The sequence below is a fragment of the Ambystoma mexicanum genome, chromosome 1p (genome assembly GCF_040938575.1).
Source record: "Ambystoma mexicanum isolate Mex_15411 chromosome 1p, UKY_AmexF1_1, whole genome shotgun sequence".
NCBI classification, from domain to species: Eukaryota; Metazoa; Chordata; class Amphibia; order Caudata; family Ambystomatidae; genus Ambystoma; species Ambystoma mexicanum.
The window spans coordinates 1,371,080,762-1,371,094,873 of record NC_090921.1 but is presented as its reverse complement, the minus strand read 5'-3'; the positions used below and the strand labels follow the sequence as shown (position 1 = coordinate 1,371,094,873).

At 43.1% G+C, this 14,112-nt stretch overlaps 1 protein-coding gene across 3 annotated transcripts in view; it reads right to left on the bottom strand.

The window, feature by feature from the left end:
* The window catches only part of N4BP1 (NEDD4 binding protein 1), a 510,620-nt gene that overhangs the window by 340,145 nt on the left and 156,363 nt on the right, over nt 1-14,112 (bottom strand). For all 3 annotated transcript variants that reach the window (XM_069607045.1, XM_069607047.1, XM_069607046.1), the window contains exon 3: nt 8,159-8,289. In XM_069607045.1, the coding sequence (XP_069463146.1) occupies nt 8,159-8,289 (131 nt within the window). The remainder of the gene's footprint in view (nt 1-8,158; nt 8,290-14,112) is intronic.

The window sequence follows — 14,112 nt, the reverse complement described above, 5'->3', positions numbered from 1 at the left end:
CGCATGCGCCGCCAGTCCAACCATGGCTGGTAGGCGCATGCGCAAGTATATTAAACATGGCGGCATTCATTCACCACTGAAGCCGCAGGGAGCAACGCATCACAGACACTACTCGGACGAAGGTAAGCAATGCCACCTCGATCCAACCCTCGCTGAAACTCGCCATACCTAAGAAAGGGCTCAACCCACCCCCTTCGAACTATACAAATCATAATCATATACCAGTTGTAACCACGGACTATTTCATGAATTATTTTCAGAGCCCAATAGGAGCTAGACTGCCATAAGGACAGCCACCCACAATAAAACAAGAACCCCACCCAGGGACCGCAGCATGACATACTTGGTAAGAAGACCAATTATCTCTCCAATCCTCCTTCCGCCCATCCTCCTCCCCACCGCTCTTGCTAACCTCTCTCTTTTCTCTCTCCCCATTTTTTCTTCTGTCTACTGTGTTAATAATCCAACTTGTAAATGCAATGTATAATTATGCAATGTTTTTAAATTTCCCACCACCACCACACATCACCCACCACGTTTAATGTTTGTTAATTAAACATGCTGGTCACAAAATGTCTTTTACCACATATCACTTTGCACCTTTTTGAATATTGTTCAGCCTTGAGAAAGACCCGTTTGGGTTGAAACACGTGTCGGCTGACCGCACCAAGGCATAAAATGCCATAACAGTGTTCTACACACTAATCATTGTATCAAGTGGAATCTTTCATAAACCATCAATAAAAGCGAACCTGTATCGCACTAACTACCGTGTTAGAAGGATTATTGATACCGAATCAGACAAGATAACCAGGAGTAAACCCACCTCTCATACACTTTTTAGGAAAGATTGCCATATGCAGCCTCCACTTTTACAAGAAAAGTTGTATGAGCACTTCTAAAATTATGTAGAGACTCTGGGCGGGTGGAGCTAGCTCCCCCACCTCTCCCAAAAGGCTCTAGGCATGTTCCTCCAATTTATCAAACACCTCCACAGACATGAAAAGAATACAATGTGTAAGGGTAACGGGACGGTTCTAAAACTTTTTAAAAACTTCCCTGCAGCAAATATGCAAAAATGTCACCAACATGCACTCTTCAAGTACTGTAAAATGGCATGCTCAAGCAAATGCATTGGATACAGCTGTTTTATAAGGTCAGGCCACACAGATTTATATTTTGTAATTTGAGAGCAAGTATAACCGTCACGTAGACACCACCCCAAAGCACAGCACAAAATACAGAGGAATGCACAAATGAAATTAGACAGAAAGACTGCAATGTACCAAAGTGTAATGGAATTGGCTTTCCTTAGAAGCATCCCAGAATGCCATTAAAATTGGAGATAAAACAATTATAAACTCCTGACTTTATGCGACAAACCACTTGTTCCGTCGCTCCTACCTCGCTGTATAAGTGAGAAGCCCTTCATTTTACTGGGTGACCGAAGCATTACAATTTAATTTATTTCGAACATATAATTTTCCATGAAACTTCCTTAAAAATCAAACAATATTGTACGAAATACCATGAATACTAATGGGCCATCTAAAGAAGTTATAAAATAGATCTCATCTAAATGATAGCAGGTTTGTTAATATATACATTTAACAGATAAATAAGTCACCCATGAATGCAATTGCTAAAATCAAACAAATCTTTGACTTCATTTGGTTAGGTAATGTCCTTCTTAAAAGAGAAAAGACTATCACTATTAAGGGATGGGATGAAAAGTAAAACGAACACTTTGAACAACTGACTTCAGAGAATTCAATCTCCAATAATCTTTCATCAGTTTGACGCATCAGCATGAGATTTTTCAAATAATTTGTTTTCGACTGGAGTTATAAAAAGTTACAAGTCAGTCAAAACAAATTTCGACTTCTGGCAATGATTTTCCTATGGGAATATGGCAACATCAGCCCATATTGCTGGATGTGTTTTTTTTGTCAAATTTGTTTTGAAAGCAGCAGAAAGTGTAGGAATACATGCCTTTGTCGATTTAGTAGAAATCTGTCTTGTATTTTTTTTTTTTTAAGCCAAGAGCATGGCAGTGGGGCGGTGACTCATTGAAGGGCAACATGGTACCAACATCTTCTTTAGATCTACAGGCCTTGCAAATTCCTGAAAATCCCACTAGACCTGCAGGGCGAGTTCCTTAGTTTACATATTCTAAGAGAAATGCACTCGCCCCTAGGCGAGTGGTGACAAAATATTTACCAGTGCATTTTGTAAAATGGTGCATGCCGCCATAAGCAGACTTCATATTTGGTGCATTGCTACCAAGAATGAACAGTGAAATTGTATTTGCCATTAACTGGAAAGTGTGTTTGCAGTCAATGGAAAATATGTTTCCAACATCCATATGCACATCAGTAAGGTCGAGCATCATGCAAATTGTAGTGGCACCTCATAAAAAACTGCTCATCAATGTTAGTGGGCTAGTCGATTTTGCAAGCCCTGATCTACTACCGCCCCCCCCACCGACCCCCCCCCCCCATCCCCAAACACCACCAGTTTTGGAGCAGTAGCAGTTCATCACTGCTTCCAGGGAAGTATTCAGAAAGCATCCTGGAGTATTTCTTGTGATTACACTAGTGCTCTCATTTAAATAAAAACAGCCTATACACATACTTGGATGTTGTTGGATGATCTGCCAGAATTAGCTATGGATGTCTCCAGGATGGAGTCAACGGATGACACCAGCACGATTCCAGGAAGATCTTTCTTTTTGACTTTGGAAGCTGTGCACACTGAAGTCCTTCAGTGCTGCCCCTCCAATCAGCAGAGTTACCAAAGTCAGTGGGATTGCACGGACAATAAAGTACTTTAGCTCTGGCCAAAATCCAGGGATAATTTCTGAAGTGATTATCTACAGCCAGGAGTGCATGTATTTTAAAGGGGGTTGGGGAAGGGACTACAGCTCTGGAATCTAGGAGCCATTGACACTGCATTGCTGCTGGGTACCAAAACGGCTGAAACCTTTGCCGGAAACCAGGAATTTTCCACTTGCGACATCATATAAGGGATCAACATCGTAATATTTCCCTTAAGCGACAGTATTGGAAGATGCTTGAAAGTCCTGAAAGAGGATGTCGAATCAATCCTGCATAACTTGGCACCCCGAAAACGACCCTCTTGGCAAGCTATAAACATGAACAAAAAGGAAGGACTACTTGGGTTCAAGGCTTGGTAAATGAAAACAAGGTATTGAACATCCAAGACAGTCTCCACTCGTATGTTGAAGTACAAATGTTCTCCCAATATTCAGATTTATCACATTTGCATAAGATTTCTCAAAGACGGGTGGAGGGCTACAATAGCCAGGAATTCATAAAAGGCCTTAATTCGGAAGAAGGATGAGGCAATAAATGTGTATTGGACATGGACCACACGGTCCTCCCAAAAAGGAATCAAATGCTCAGCCTCATGGCACCCCCATGAAGCTACATGACTTCAGTACTAACTAAAAAAAACAATATTGCTAGCTTGCTAGCTATCAGAGGCCATCAGATTGATCACATTCAAATATTTCGAAATATATATAATTCAACTCACAATTTTTAGTTGAACACAAAACTCTATAAAAACACATTCATATAGAATATCAAAGTTAAAATACAATAGATAAAATCTAGGATTAGTCAAAAGCAGAAGGAAGATCAATATATTGCCAAGAAAGGATTTGCCCAGCAGGAGTGCAGTCACAGCTTGGGGAAATTGAATACAACATGCTTGCATAAAAACCAGTCAATCAATGACCACAGAGGACAGGGGTTACTATTATTTTGCACAAAGATCTTTGCGCCTCAATTCCTTTCCAAACCTGAAGGCATACGTGTTTGTGAAATAAATGGCAAATGGGATTCCTCTCACGTTTGCCTTTCTATGTACTCCCAATGATAGACAAGATACATTCCTGTTAAAAGCTTTATAGCATTTGGCTGGATGGACCGATGGCTAGCTCAGGACTGAAATTTGTTAATGAACACAAGAAATAGATAATTCCTCTAAATCACTATTTAGGAGTGGGTACAGCGTCTCAAAAAGGTCAATTCTAAACAAGATATGGGGCTAGGTGGTAGCTGAGGAAAGGAGTTTCCAGATAAAGTAGACTACTCTCAAGTACAAGGCGCATATTCAAGAATCAACCTTATACTTCTATGTAAGTATGCCTCATGGATAAAATTAGCAAAGCTAGTACAAGGTGTTCAATCCATCTCGGAGCATATCCGTCTCAGTTGAGCTACATCTAGGACAGTAGCATTCAAACACTTTTATAATGAGCCACCACGAGTAAGACAATGTTTCAGATTCCCACTAACGTATAACTGCTTACATTTTCTAGTAAATACTTATGTTTTCTATTGAAAGCAGTCACTGGAATCCTGTTTTAAAAAGCCTCACGCCTCGCCCTGGACATCCCTATGGTCCCACATATGAAGGCCACTAATCTAGAAGGAAGATATTCAGAATCTACGTAATTGCAATTGGGGGGGAAATAGATCCCTAGAGACCCTATGCATCAGAGATATAACAGACCATTGAAAACCGCTTCCAACGGAATTAGGCAACACAGTGAAAATAGGATGCATTTAAGGCTGTTAAAAGGTAAAACATGCAGTCTCCACAAGAATAAGGGCTTGAGCCAGGCTACAGAATTGGACCTCGAGAAGAAACTTGAAAGCATGCATGAGGCGCACATTATTAACTTAGCCAGAATGGTTCCTCAAAAACTGCAAACTGTCAACTAAATGTATTGTAGACTAAGAGCAAAGGCCACACAGTAAATTAGTTATTTTAATAGGGTTTCATACTGAGCAAAATCACAACCGTAGTAGTCTCAGAGTGCCTACTGTTCTCCGTGTAGGGGCATGCTCAGCCTCCAGGGTTATCCAGACCTCGGCCTTCAGCAGGAAAGAAAACGAGTGGGGGAGAGAAGACTATAGGCATGCAGGAAATAGTGACACACAAAGGGAGGTAAGGATGCAGAGTGGGAAGCATGTTTTGTGACAGCATGGGTGCATGTCAGTTCTATTAGATTAACAATGATTCTGCAAATGTATGGAGGCACATATGTTCTAAAGTGCTGTGATAATTTGGTTGCGTTTCCAGGGTAGACTTGGAGTTGATGTCAGGTTATTATAAAGAGGTTGTTTCATGTCCTGTTGTGATAAACCTTTAGTTCAAGGTGAGCAAGTATCAAAATAAAAGAATACTTCGCCTGAGCTCCTGATGCTGGACGGGTTTGTTAACTACGTGACAGGTGGAAGTGTGACCAAAAGGGATAAAGAAAGAAGGCTCCCATGTCTGCCCTTCTATATGTGGCAGACTGGCACATTTCTGTTATGTTAATATGCTTTGACTGTTACCATGAGGGTATGTAACAATCTCTGTGCAGCGCTTTCTTTATGCTACAGTACGGCCACATTAGAGGACCGAGAAGCAGAAGCAAGGGAAGCTTTCAGGACTCACAAACCCGAGGACCAGTGCACTCAAAGATCAGCATTGAAGGGCTTCTCAACGAGCCAAAGTAAAGAGAAGGGTCTTGAAACAGAACTGAATGTGCCTCAAAGTTCAACTGCCAGCAAGAGAATTGGTGGCCCGGGCAGCTTGTACATCTGAAATCATTGGAGGAATAATATTTGGGAGGGGCTACACGAGTCAGGCATGGGAATTTGCCATGTTCGCAACTCATGAACATAACGTTTCCTCTTGACTTTGTACACTGCACGAAGTCCCTGCCACAGCAGTTGCCCTTACAACCAACTAGAATTGCACTTTTGTGCAGTGTTTAAGGACATGAACATGGTCTTTGGCTCAGCAGCAGTCTGACTTTAAGCCTTCCACAGGGCCATGGTGAGCCTGGGGTTCCATGTCGTTCCATCGCCCGTTTTTATTTCGCGGCACATTTAGCGGCGGATTGTTTGCCGCAAAAACTCATCGAATTTTTTTTATGGGGAGGTTAACCACCCAAACCCCACTTCCCACCTATTTAGAATCTAGCACCCCAACCCCCCAGAAACATATCCCTCTACCCACCCCCCATATTTTTCAATGTTTTATTTTGCGGCAAAAAATCTGCGGCAAAAAATGCAGCGGAAAAAAAAACGGCGATGAAAGGACGTCGTACCGAGCCTGGGCACGTAGAAACCAGCTTCGATAGACTGGAACTAAATATGGGCACATTTACATGGGAGTGGGAGGAGGGTTCAACCATGGCTGCCCAAACCCCGGGAGTGGCCATTCTGAAGGCCCACTAGAATCTTTATAGGAATGGATATAGCGGTGAGGAAAGAATCATTTTAAGGTGAGGATGGGCGTTTATTTGAGATTATGGCAGCATAATATAGTCGTTAATTATAGCCTTTTGTGACCTGGACTGCAGATTGTGTCCTGTTAATAGAAGGCAGACTGCGATTAAGTCAAAACAGGGGTTTCAAGAGGTTACATAATCCATTTCCAGGTCCATCTTCTACTCCTGTGCATTTTATTTATTTACTTGTTAAGGGAAGTGATACCTGCTGCTTTAAATCTCCTTCAAGGCGCTTAAACATTTGACATTAAAGCAAAGCGACATAACGAAACCTCACATAGTATAACCCCATCCAGCTAGTGAACATGGACATCAACATGTCTCAAAAAGAATAAAAAGAAAAGGGGAAAATAAATGCATAAAAATGCAAGTGAACAATAAGGAAGGTAGGTAAAAGCATTTACTTTTGGGACCACCACACATAGATCCCTTCAGACAAAACATTGCATGTGCTCCTGCTATTTAGAAACTTGAAATGGCATAGCAGAATAGAACCGTGTAACATACCTCACATAAGCAAGTGTAGCATTTCAATGCAGGTAGAGTATAGTCAATATACCCAGAAAGGAACACTTTGTCCCTTTTTGGCAAGAGAATCATGGCTCATTCTTATAAGACACATGTAGGTCCCATGCACCGTAGGTCTGTGGGATCAATGCCAGATGCTCCTGCGTTGACGCTGGAGACGGACGCGGTGAGGGAGTCTCGGGTGCCTGGCCGTGAGGAAACGCAAGTGCAGGACTGGAGCTTGGTCGGCGTCCGGGACTGAGGCAGTCTAGTCAGTGCAGGCCTGGAGCCAGAGGACAACAGTAGGCGGATGAGGCCCCGCCTGGCCTATGAATGGGAGAGAAGCCGTCGCAGCATGGCACTGACAAACCATCCAGGACGCAGACAACGTGGAGTATACCCAGGCCTATTGAAAAGAATCATCCAGGAGAAAACAAGCTGACTGAATTATCACAACCTGAAGGAAACAAGGAGGAGCCTTGTTCTCACAATTAAGTATTATATGCAGGATGGCTACTAAGCAATAAAGAAAGATATTCAACTGAACCAGATGTGGGAAGTGGTCGTTAAGGTATCTGCCTCATTACAGTAAGATATATTTCATACTGTGCAATAAATGTTATGTTAATAGGCATTTATAAAGCGCCAAATCACAACCGTACAAGTCTTTGAGCGCATAGTATCGTCTGAGGAGCGGCATACTGTGCCCCTGCTGGAGGAAAGAAAATGAGGGAAGGGAAAATCAGAGGATGAAAAGCAGGAAATAGATGCTTCAAACACACAGGGAGGTATGCAGGGGGAGTGGGGCGAGGGCAAAATGTTATGTTGTAGCCTGGGTGCAGGTCAGTCCTATCAGGTCAGGTGTCTACAGCTTGTGGATATACAGATGTTTTGGACTAAAAATACCATGATCCTTACCCATTAAATATACTTGATAGCGATGAGGGAGGTGAAGTCCAAAACATCGGACTCCTGTGCAAAGTGTGGTAAATTGAAGACTAACACTGTAGATCAGGTCTCGCGTGTAAACAATTCTTTGGTCACCACCATAAATGATTCTTATCCCGGCCCAGTTTTCAAGATGATTTTGCGCATATTTTACTGAATTTTGGCAATTTTATATAATTTGTTGAAATCTTACAGCTGGGAACGTATACGCATGTCCTGCTCCCATTTATAAACAATACTTTATTTTAGACAAATGCAAAAACTCCAAACGCGCCTAAAATGTCCCTATGAATGGCTATGCAGTTTAAAAAATGTCAACAAAAAACTGCTGTTGGACGATTAAGAAAACATTAATATAACACAGCCACAAGAGGCTGGCCTTCTTACCTGTAGTATTTCCTACACGCTTTGTTCTCCACTGTGGAACAAACACTGTAACGTTTCTGTGTCCTTGCTTCCAAAAGTGCTCCACAGCTAGAGCAATTCCTCGACAAGAAAAATACTTGTCAAGACCATGGCTACAAAAAAGAAATAAAGTGCATTAGGATGATTGTGCCTAGCACAGTGCAAACAAACAGATCGAAATACTATGAACAAGGAATTATTGGATGCGTCATTTTGTAAAATTGCTGCTAAAGCTTTAATGTAGTTGGAGGTTTGGGCGCCAACTCGTTTTCACCATCTAGAACAACTCTGCTTACTAGGTCCATCGAGAGTCTTGGAGATAACTTTTCCCTGATGTGTGGTGCCAAGTACGTTTTTTCACTGAACTCATACAAACTTCCATGTATAGTTCACATGGCAGCTCTTCAGTTGGGATAAATCATAGTAGAGTTACTTACACAAGTGCTCACCCATGCCTCTGCAAGATTGCATTTTTTTGGAATAACTGACATGGCATGCAGTAAACTCGGAAGTTGAGGCCCCACATTGATTTAAACTGAACAAGAACCTTTAGTTACTTTCATGTTTATATTTGCAGGGGTGTGTGCTCCATGCATTTCCTGGCAGGCTGATCTTGTGCATGCGCTTTATTTCCCTTTCCAAGGAATTCTGCATGTGTGCTGGGAGTCACAGCGTGTGAGGGGAGGGAGTATGATCCATGGGAATGGCATGGTGAGCAGGGAGGGAGATGCTACATCACCTCCTTTTGTTGGTTTAATAGAGTTTGCACTGTTTGAACTCGGCAGGTGTACTCTTCTTCCTTGTTGGGCAATTAGGATGACCAGGTGTGAGCTGCATTGAGGGGTTGTCACTAATGGCAGGCACTGCTGATTCTTGTTCATGTTCTTGTGTGCTAGTAACACTGATTAATTTTTTCAGTAGGTGGTGGACTTGCAGCCTAGTGTGTAGTTTGGATCTCTTCTGATGATGGTCTTTGCATTATGGGGTGTGATTCTAACTAGGATGGCTGTGTGTGACGTTGCTTTTGGTCAGAATACTAGATTGCCTACAGGTACAAGGCCACTATGCATACGTTCCTCAATTGGCCCCCTCCTGTGACTATGGAATTCTTATGTGTTCCAATGAACATTTGGGGGAGTACTTGAAAAACATGCGTGTCTTTCTGTAGTGGACACTAAGTTAATCAACTTCAATGCAACAGAGCAAGATTTGATAAAGGTGTTGATTTGTTGATCCCTCATTCATTGTATAGCAAGTATAACCACCGACGGAAGTATTCGAGTTGGTCCATGCAGCCTCTAGCAGGGCAAAGGCTGCAACACCAGCAAGTTACTGCTCGAAGCTAATACATGCTGGACGGCATTATGGCAGGGTACAGTGACTGGTCTAGTCTAAAGCCTGCTCTTCACCATTTGGTTTATTCTTTCCACTAGTCCATTTCCCCTTCGGTGATTTAATGGTGCCCTCCCGTGATGAATTCCATTCTTCTGGAGAAACAAGACCATTTCTTGGTAGGTGACTTGTACCCAGTTGTCAAGAGGACATTATACCTGGAAACATCTGCAATACATGTCAGTCAATACCATGATTGGGCTGGAGTGGAGGATGTGTGCTTCTAGCCATTTGGAAGTACAATCCATTGGGAGCAGTGCGAATCAAGTTTCAGGCGACATGTATTCCCAGAGGTCCAATAAAATCAATGCCAAACGTTTCCCAGTCCATTCTGTTCTACTGGTGGCATGGGAAAAGGGACGGTACCCAACAGGAGGAGTTTGTCCCCCTACTTGACAGGCTGTATTGTGGCATTCCATGTGTATCCATACATGGCCACCAGTACTTTTCTGCACAAATGTATGGGGACTGGTGAAGCTGAGGTTGCAGCTTAGATATTACAGAGAAATACATACTTTAAAGCATTTTTACTTGTAAAAGCAATCAAACAATATGTAGTACTTTGCATAAATATACTAGATCTAATGTGATTTGTAATAATTGTGGGCATCAGTTCCTTTCAGAACACTAAAATTAAAGTTGCCCAATTCATCATGTTCCCCTTTTTCATGACAGCATAAATACAAAATCTTCTTTGCATTACCCGTTTTTCTTTTGTGTTTTTAAGTAAATCCTACAATTTAGCACATTTTCTCTGCTTATTTTGTCCAACGTTAATTACATATTTCAGTAGACCATTTACTTGAGCAAATTACATTTAAGTACTTGACAGTCATCTATTGCAGGAAAGAGGTATTTCCTATTGAATTAGGAGTTCCTGGACAACAACTATAATCTCAAAAATTCATGAATTAAACATTTAGGTGAATGTGGATCCACTAGACAAAGTGTACATGAACTAAGGCAATTTTCACGCTGTAACATTGCAAATAGGTTTAGCCGACTGACAAAGGAGGTACTTCACAGGTACTTTGCAGTGTTAACCTTAGCCACCCTCAACTATAAATAAGCTGTACTCCAGGCAAAAAAAGATTCTTATAATAACCGCATTATGTCAGCCCAGTCCAATACTAAGGAACTCTTTAATATCCTTAAGGAACTCGAGACACCTGCAGCCCCCCTGACTCTTGCTCCAAAGACCACACTTGGTGCACCAATATTCAGTCAGCACTCCTGGGTAAAATTGCTACCCTCCAATCTAAAATCAGGGACAAACAGAAATCCCTACAGCTTGACCAACCACCGACCACACCTACACTTAATACACATTTAACCTATCCGCATAAACCTTTCTCCTTCTCCCCACTCACTACTCTCGATGTAGAAAACATCATAAACAATTTAAAACCTTCCAATTGCCACGGCGACCCCTGCCCAGCACCTATTATCAAGGAAGCATCTCATGAGCTAGCCCCGTTCATTACAGCATTCATAAATGCTTCTTTCAAGACGGGTATTGTCCCTGACAACCTAAAGGATGCATGGGTTATCCCACTCCTCAAAAAACCCTCCCTTGACCCTAATATCCCAACTAACTTCACACCTATCACTACAGTCCCATTCCTGCTCAAGATCCTGGACCGCGCAGCCTACCTGCAGATTCAGGATTACCGCAAACTAAACAATCTAATCAGATGGTGTCACTGAAGGACAATGGGAAGCTAGCTTTTCTCCTTCTCCTCGATCTCTCTGCGGCTTTTGATCTGGTCAACCACCAAATACTCTGCCAGCATCTCAAATCCGCAGCCCACTTCTCCGACTCTGCCAATGCCTGGATCCACTCATTCCTGAGCAATAGATCCATGAGGGTCTTCTCACCGCTGGCATCAGCAGATCCCTCCCCTATTCACTGTGGCGTTCAAGGCTCGTGTGTATCCCCTACGTTGTATAACATATTCACCAAGCCCCTCTTTGATGTGCTTGACTATCTGGGTGTCTCCTACACTAACTACGCAGACGACACCCAGATACTCATCCCCATCACAGGAGACTACACAGCCGACACCAAAGCCCTTAACGAGGTTTACTCGGTCATCCAGGCCTGGATGGCACAGCACGAACTTTGCCTTAACGATAAGACTGAGCTCTTACTTTTAGGATCAAATCATCGGCTCAACAAACTAGACCAAACCTACAAGTCCTTCATTATAGATGGCAATGACATTAAAGTCTCCAAAGATACTAAGACGCTAGGGGTCTATCTTGACTCCTCGCTTTCTCTGAACAGACAAATAAATGCAGTTAGGTCAGCTTCGGCCTATACCTGCAAACTTATCACTGCCTGTAGACCCTTCCTAAATTCCACCAACTGTATCACACTCGCCAGAACTCTTGTTAAGGCCAAAATCGACTACTGTAGTGCTCTCTTCCTAGGGACCAGTCAGTCTAACCTTAATAAATTGCCAACTGTACAAAATAATGCCTTAAGGGCAGCCTTAAACATCCCGAGACGCTCTCATATCTCCTCCGTCAGATCGGACTTACACTGGCTCCCGGTAAAACAGAGAATTGCCCTGAAAACCCTAGCTTTGACTCACAAATGTCTGAGCAACAACGCCCCACCTTACCCGTCTGCTCGCTTCTCACGTCACACCTCCACTCGACCTACCAGAGCAGCCCAAACTCACAGCCTCATCGTGCCTAGATACAAACTCCAAAAAGCTGGTGGGGTGAGCTTCCCCGTCCTGGCCTCCAAACTCTGGAACACCTTGCCCACACCTATCAGAATTGAACCATCATTCCACTCCTTCAAGAACAATGCTAAAACATGGCTGCTCTCCCAAGACTCATGAGACCTTGACACAGTCCAGACTCCATGTGGGATACAGGACTGAATATACATTTTCTCTCTGCTCTGTCCCTGTATTATACGCTGTTAATGGTACCCCTCGGTATATTTTTGTAACTCACTGTAACTACTGCTCTTTGTAACATGTTTAAGAGTATGTACATGTATATATATGCTGTATATTTTTGTAACTTCTGTAACTACTGCTTTTTGTAACATGTTTAAGAGTATGCGCCCGGTTGCCCCTGGGCCTGGTTTTTTGCGCTTTATAAATAAAATCAAACTTGATTCCAATACAATGTATCAATGGTTTGCCTCAAACTGTAATGTCTAAAGATGCTGAAATGCACCAGATCAATAAAATAGCTAGAAGGCAGTCCTGAAATAAATGTGTATAGTATTATATGCCCCCAACAGACTATTTTATCAGCTTCAGGTGTGGTATTTATTTCTTCTAAAAACTTATTGTAGTCTGGGACAAGTTCTTTATTATCAGAAATATTTGATAAATGGCCTCCTCAACATGCAAGTTTGGTTTTGAAGGAGTAGATTGGGAAAGTTTGATCTGCATTGAATTATGTTACTTATTTAAGTGCCTGCTGGGTAGGAGACATTGTGAAGCAGCAAATCATCTTTGAGAACCTTCCACAACTCTCTAATGGTGTGTGATGAAATGACTACTGTCCAGCAGGTGTTCAAGGGCGAGTAGTGGCTAACCTGCCTAACTCAGCCATCACACTTACAAAACTGTGATCCCACCAAACAAATATGAAATAGGCACAGTCAAGAGATATACATTTAGTGCTGCCTCGGCGTCCGCGTAGTGCCGCAAAGGCAGGGATACACTCTGCACCATAGGGACCACCCTCGACAGGTCGCCACCTACCGCCACAGTCACAGAAGAGTTTGATGAAGTGGTCGACGAGGTCTTTGGCTGTGCCCGTTGAGTCTGCTGCATGGCCTTCTTCTCTTCCTCTTGTCTTGGCTTGGCTTTTCTGATTTGTCCAGTAACTTGGCCGGAGTGGACGACTTCCTCTTTGAGGAGGAGCTTGATGGCAGGCTGGCTATGGAGGAAGACTGCGATGGTGATCGCAGCCCATCCAAACCGGGGACCCGCATCAGCGACGAACCCGGTGGAACCGGACTTGCAGTTTTTTTTGGCCTCATCTTGGAACCTAATGGGTGGGGCATCCTCAAAGGACTTTGACCTCCTCCCGCAGGGAGGCTGCTCTTCAGACTGGCCGGTGCTGGGTGAGGCATGACCCTGCACTGAGCACGGGGCAGAGGCCTTGCTCGACTTGAGCCATGCCACCAGCCTGCTATACATGTCCTCCTTTGTCTTCTTAAAGAAGGCTAGGCATATCTCACACCCATCCTCGTGATCCGGGTGCAGGTAGTATAGACATTTTAGATGTCTGTCGTCCACGAGATGTTCCGTAGCCTGCATTGGGTGCATGGCCTGAAGAGGGCCTCCTTTTTCTCCTCAGTCATGGTTGAAGGGCGCGAAGTTGACCCTAGACGCCATCCCAGAAACTTCGACGAATAACCGCCCTTGAGGAGAGCACAACTTCACAGACAACAGATCCCTGTTGCCGGCCAATGGAGATAGAAGCACACAGGCTCTGATGAAAAGAAAAGGAAAATAGACATTTTATGTAGAAAAATTTGGAAAAATTACAAAATAGCTTAGAGAGCA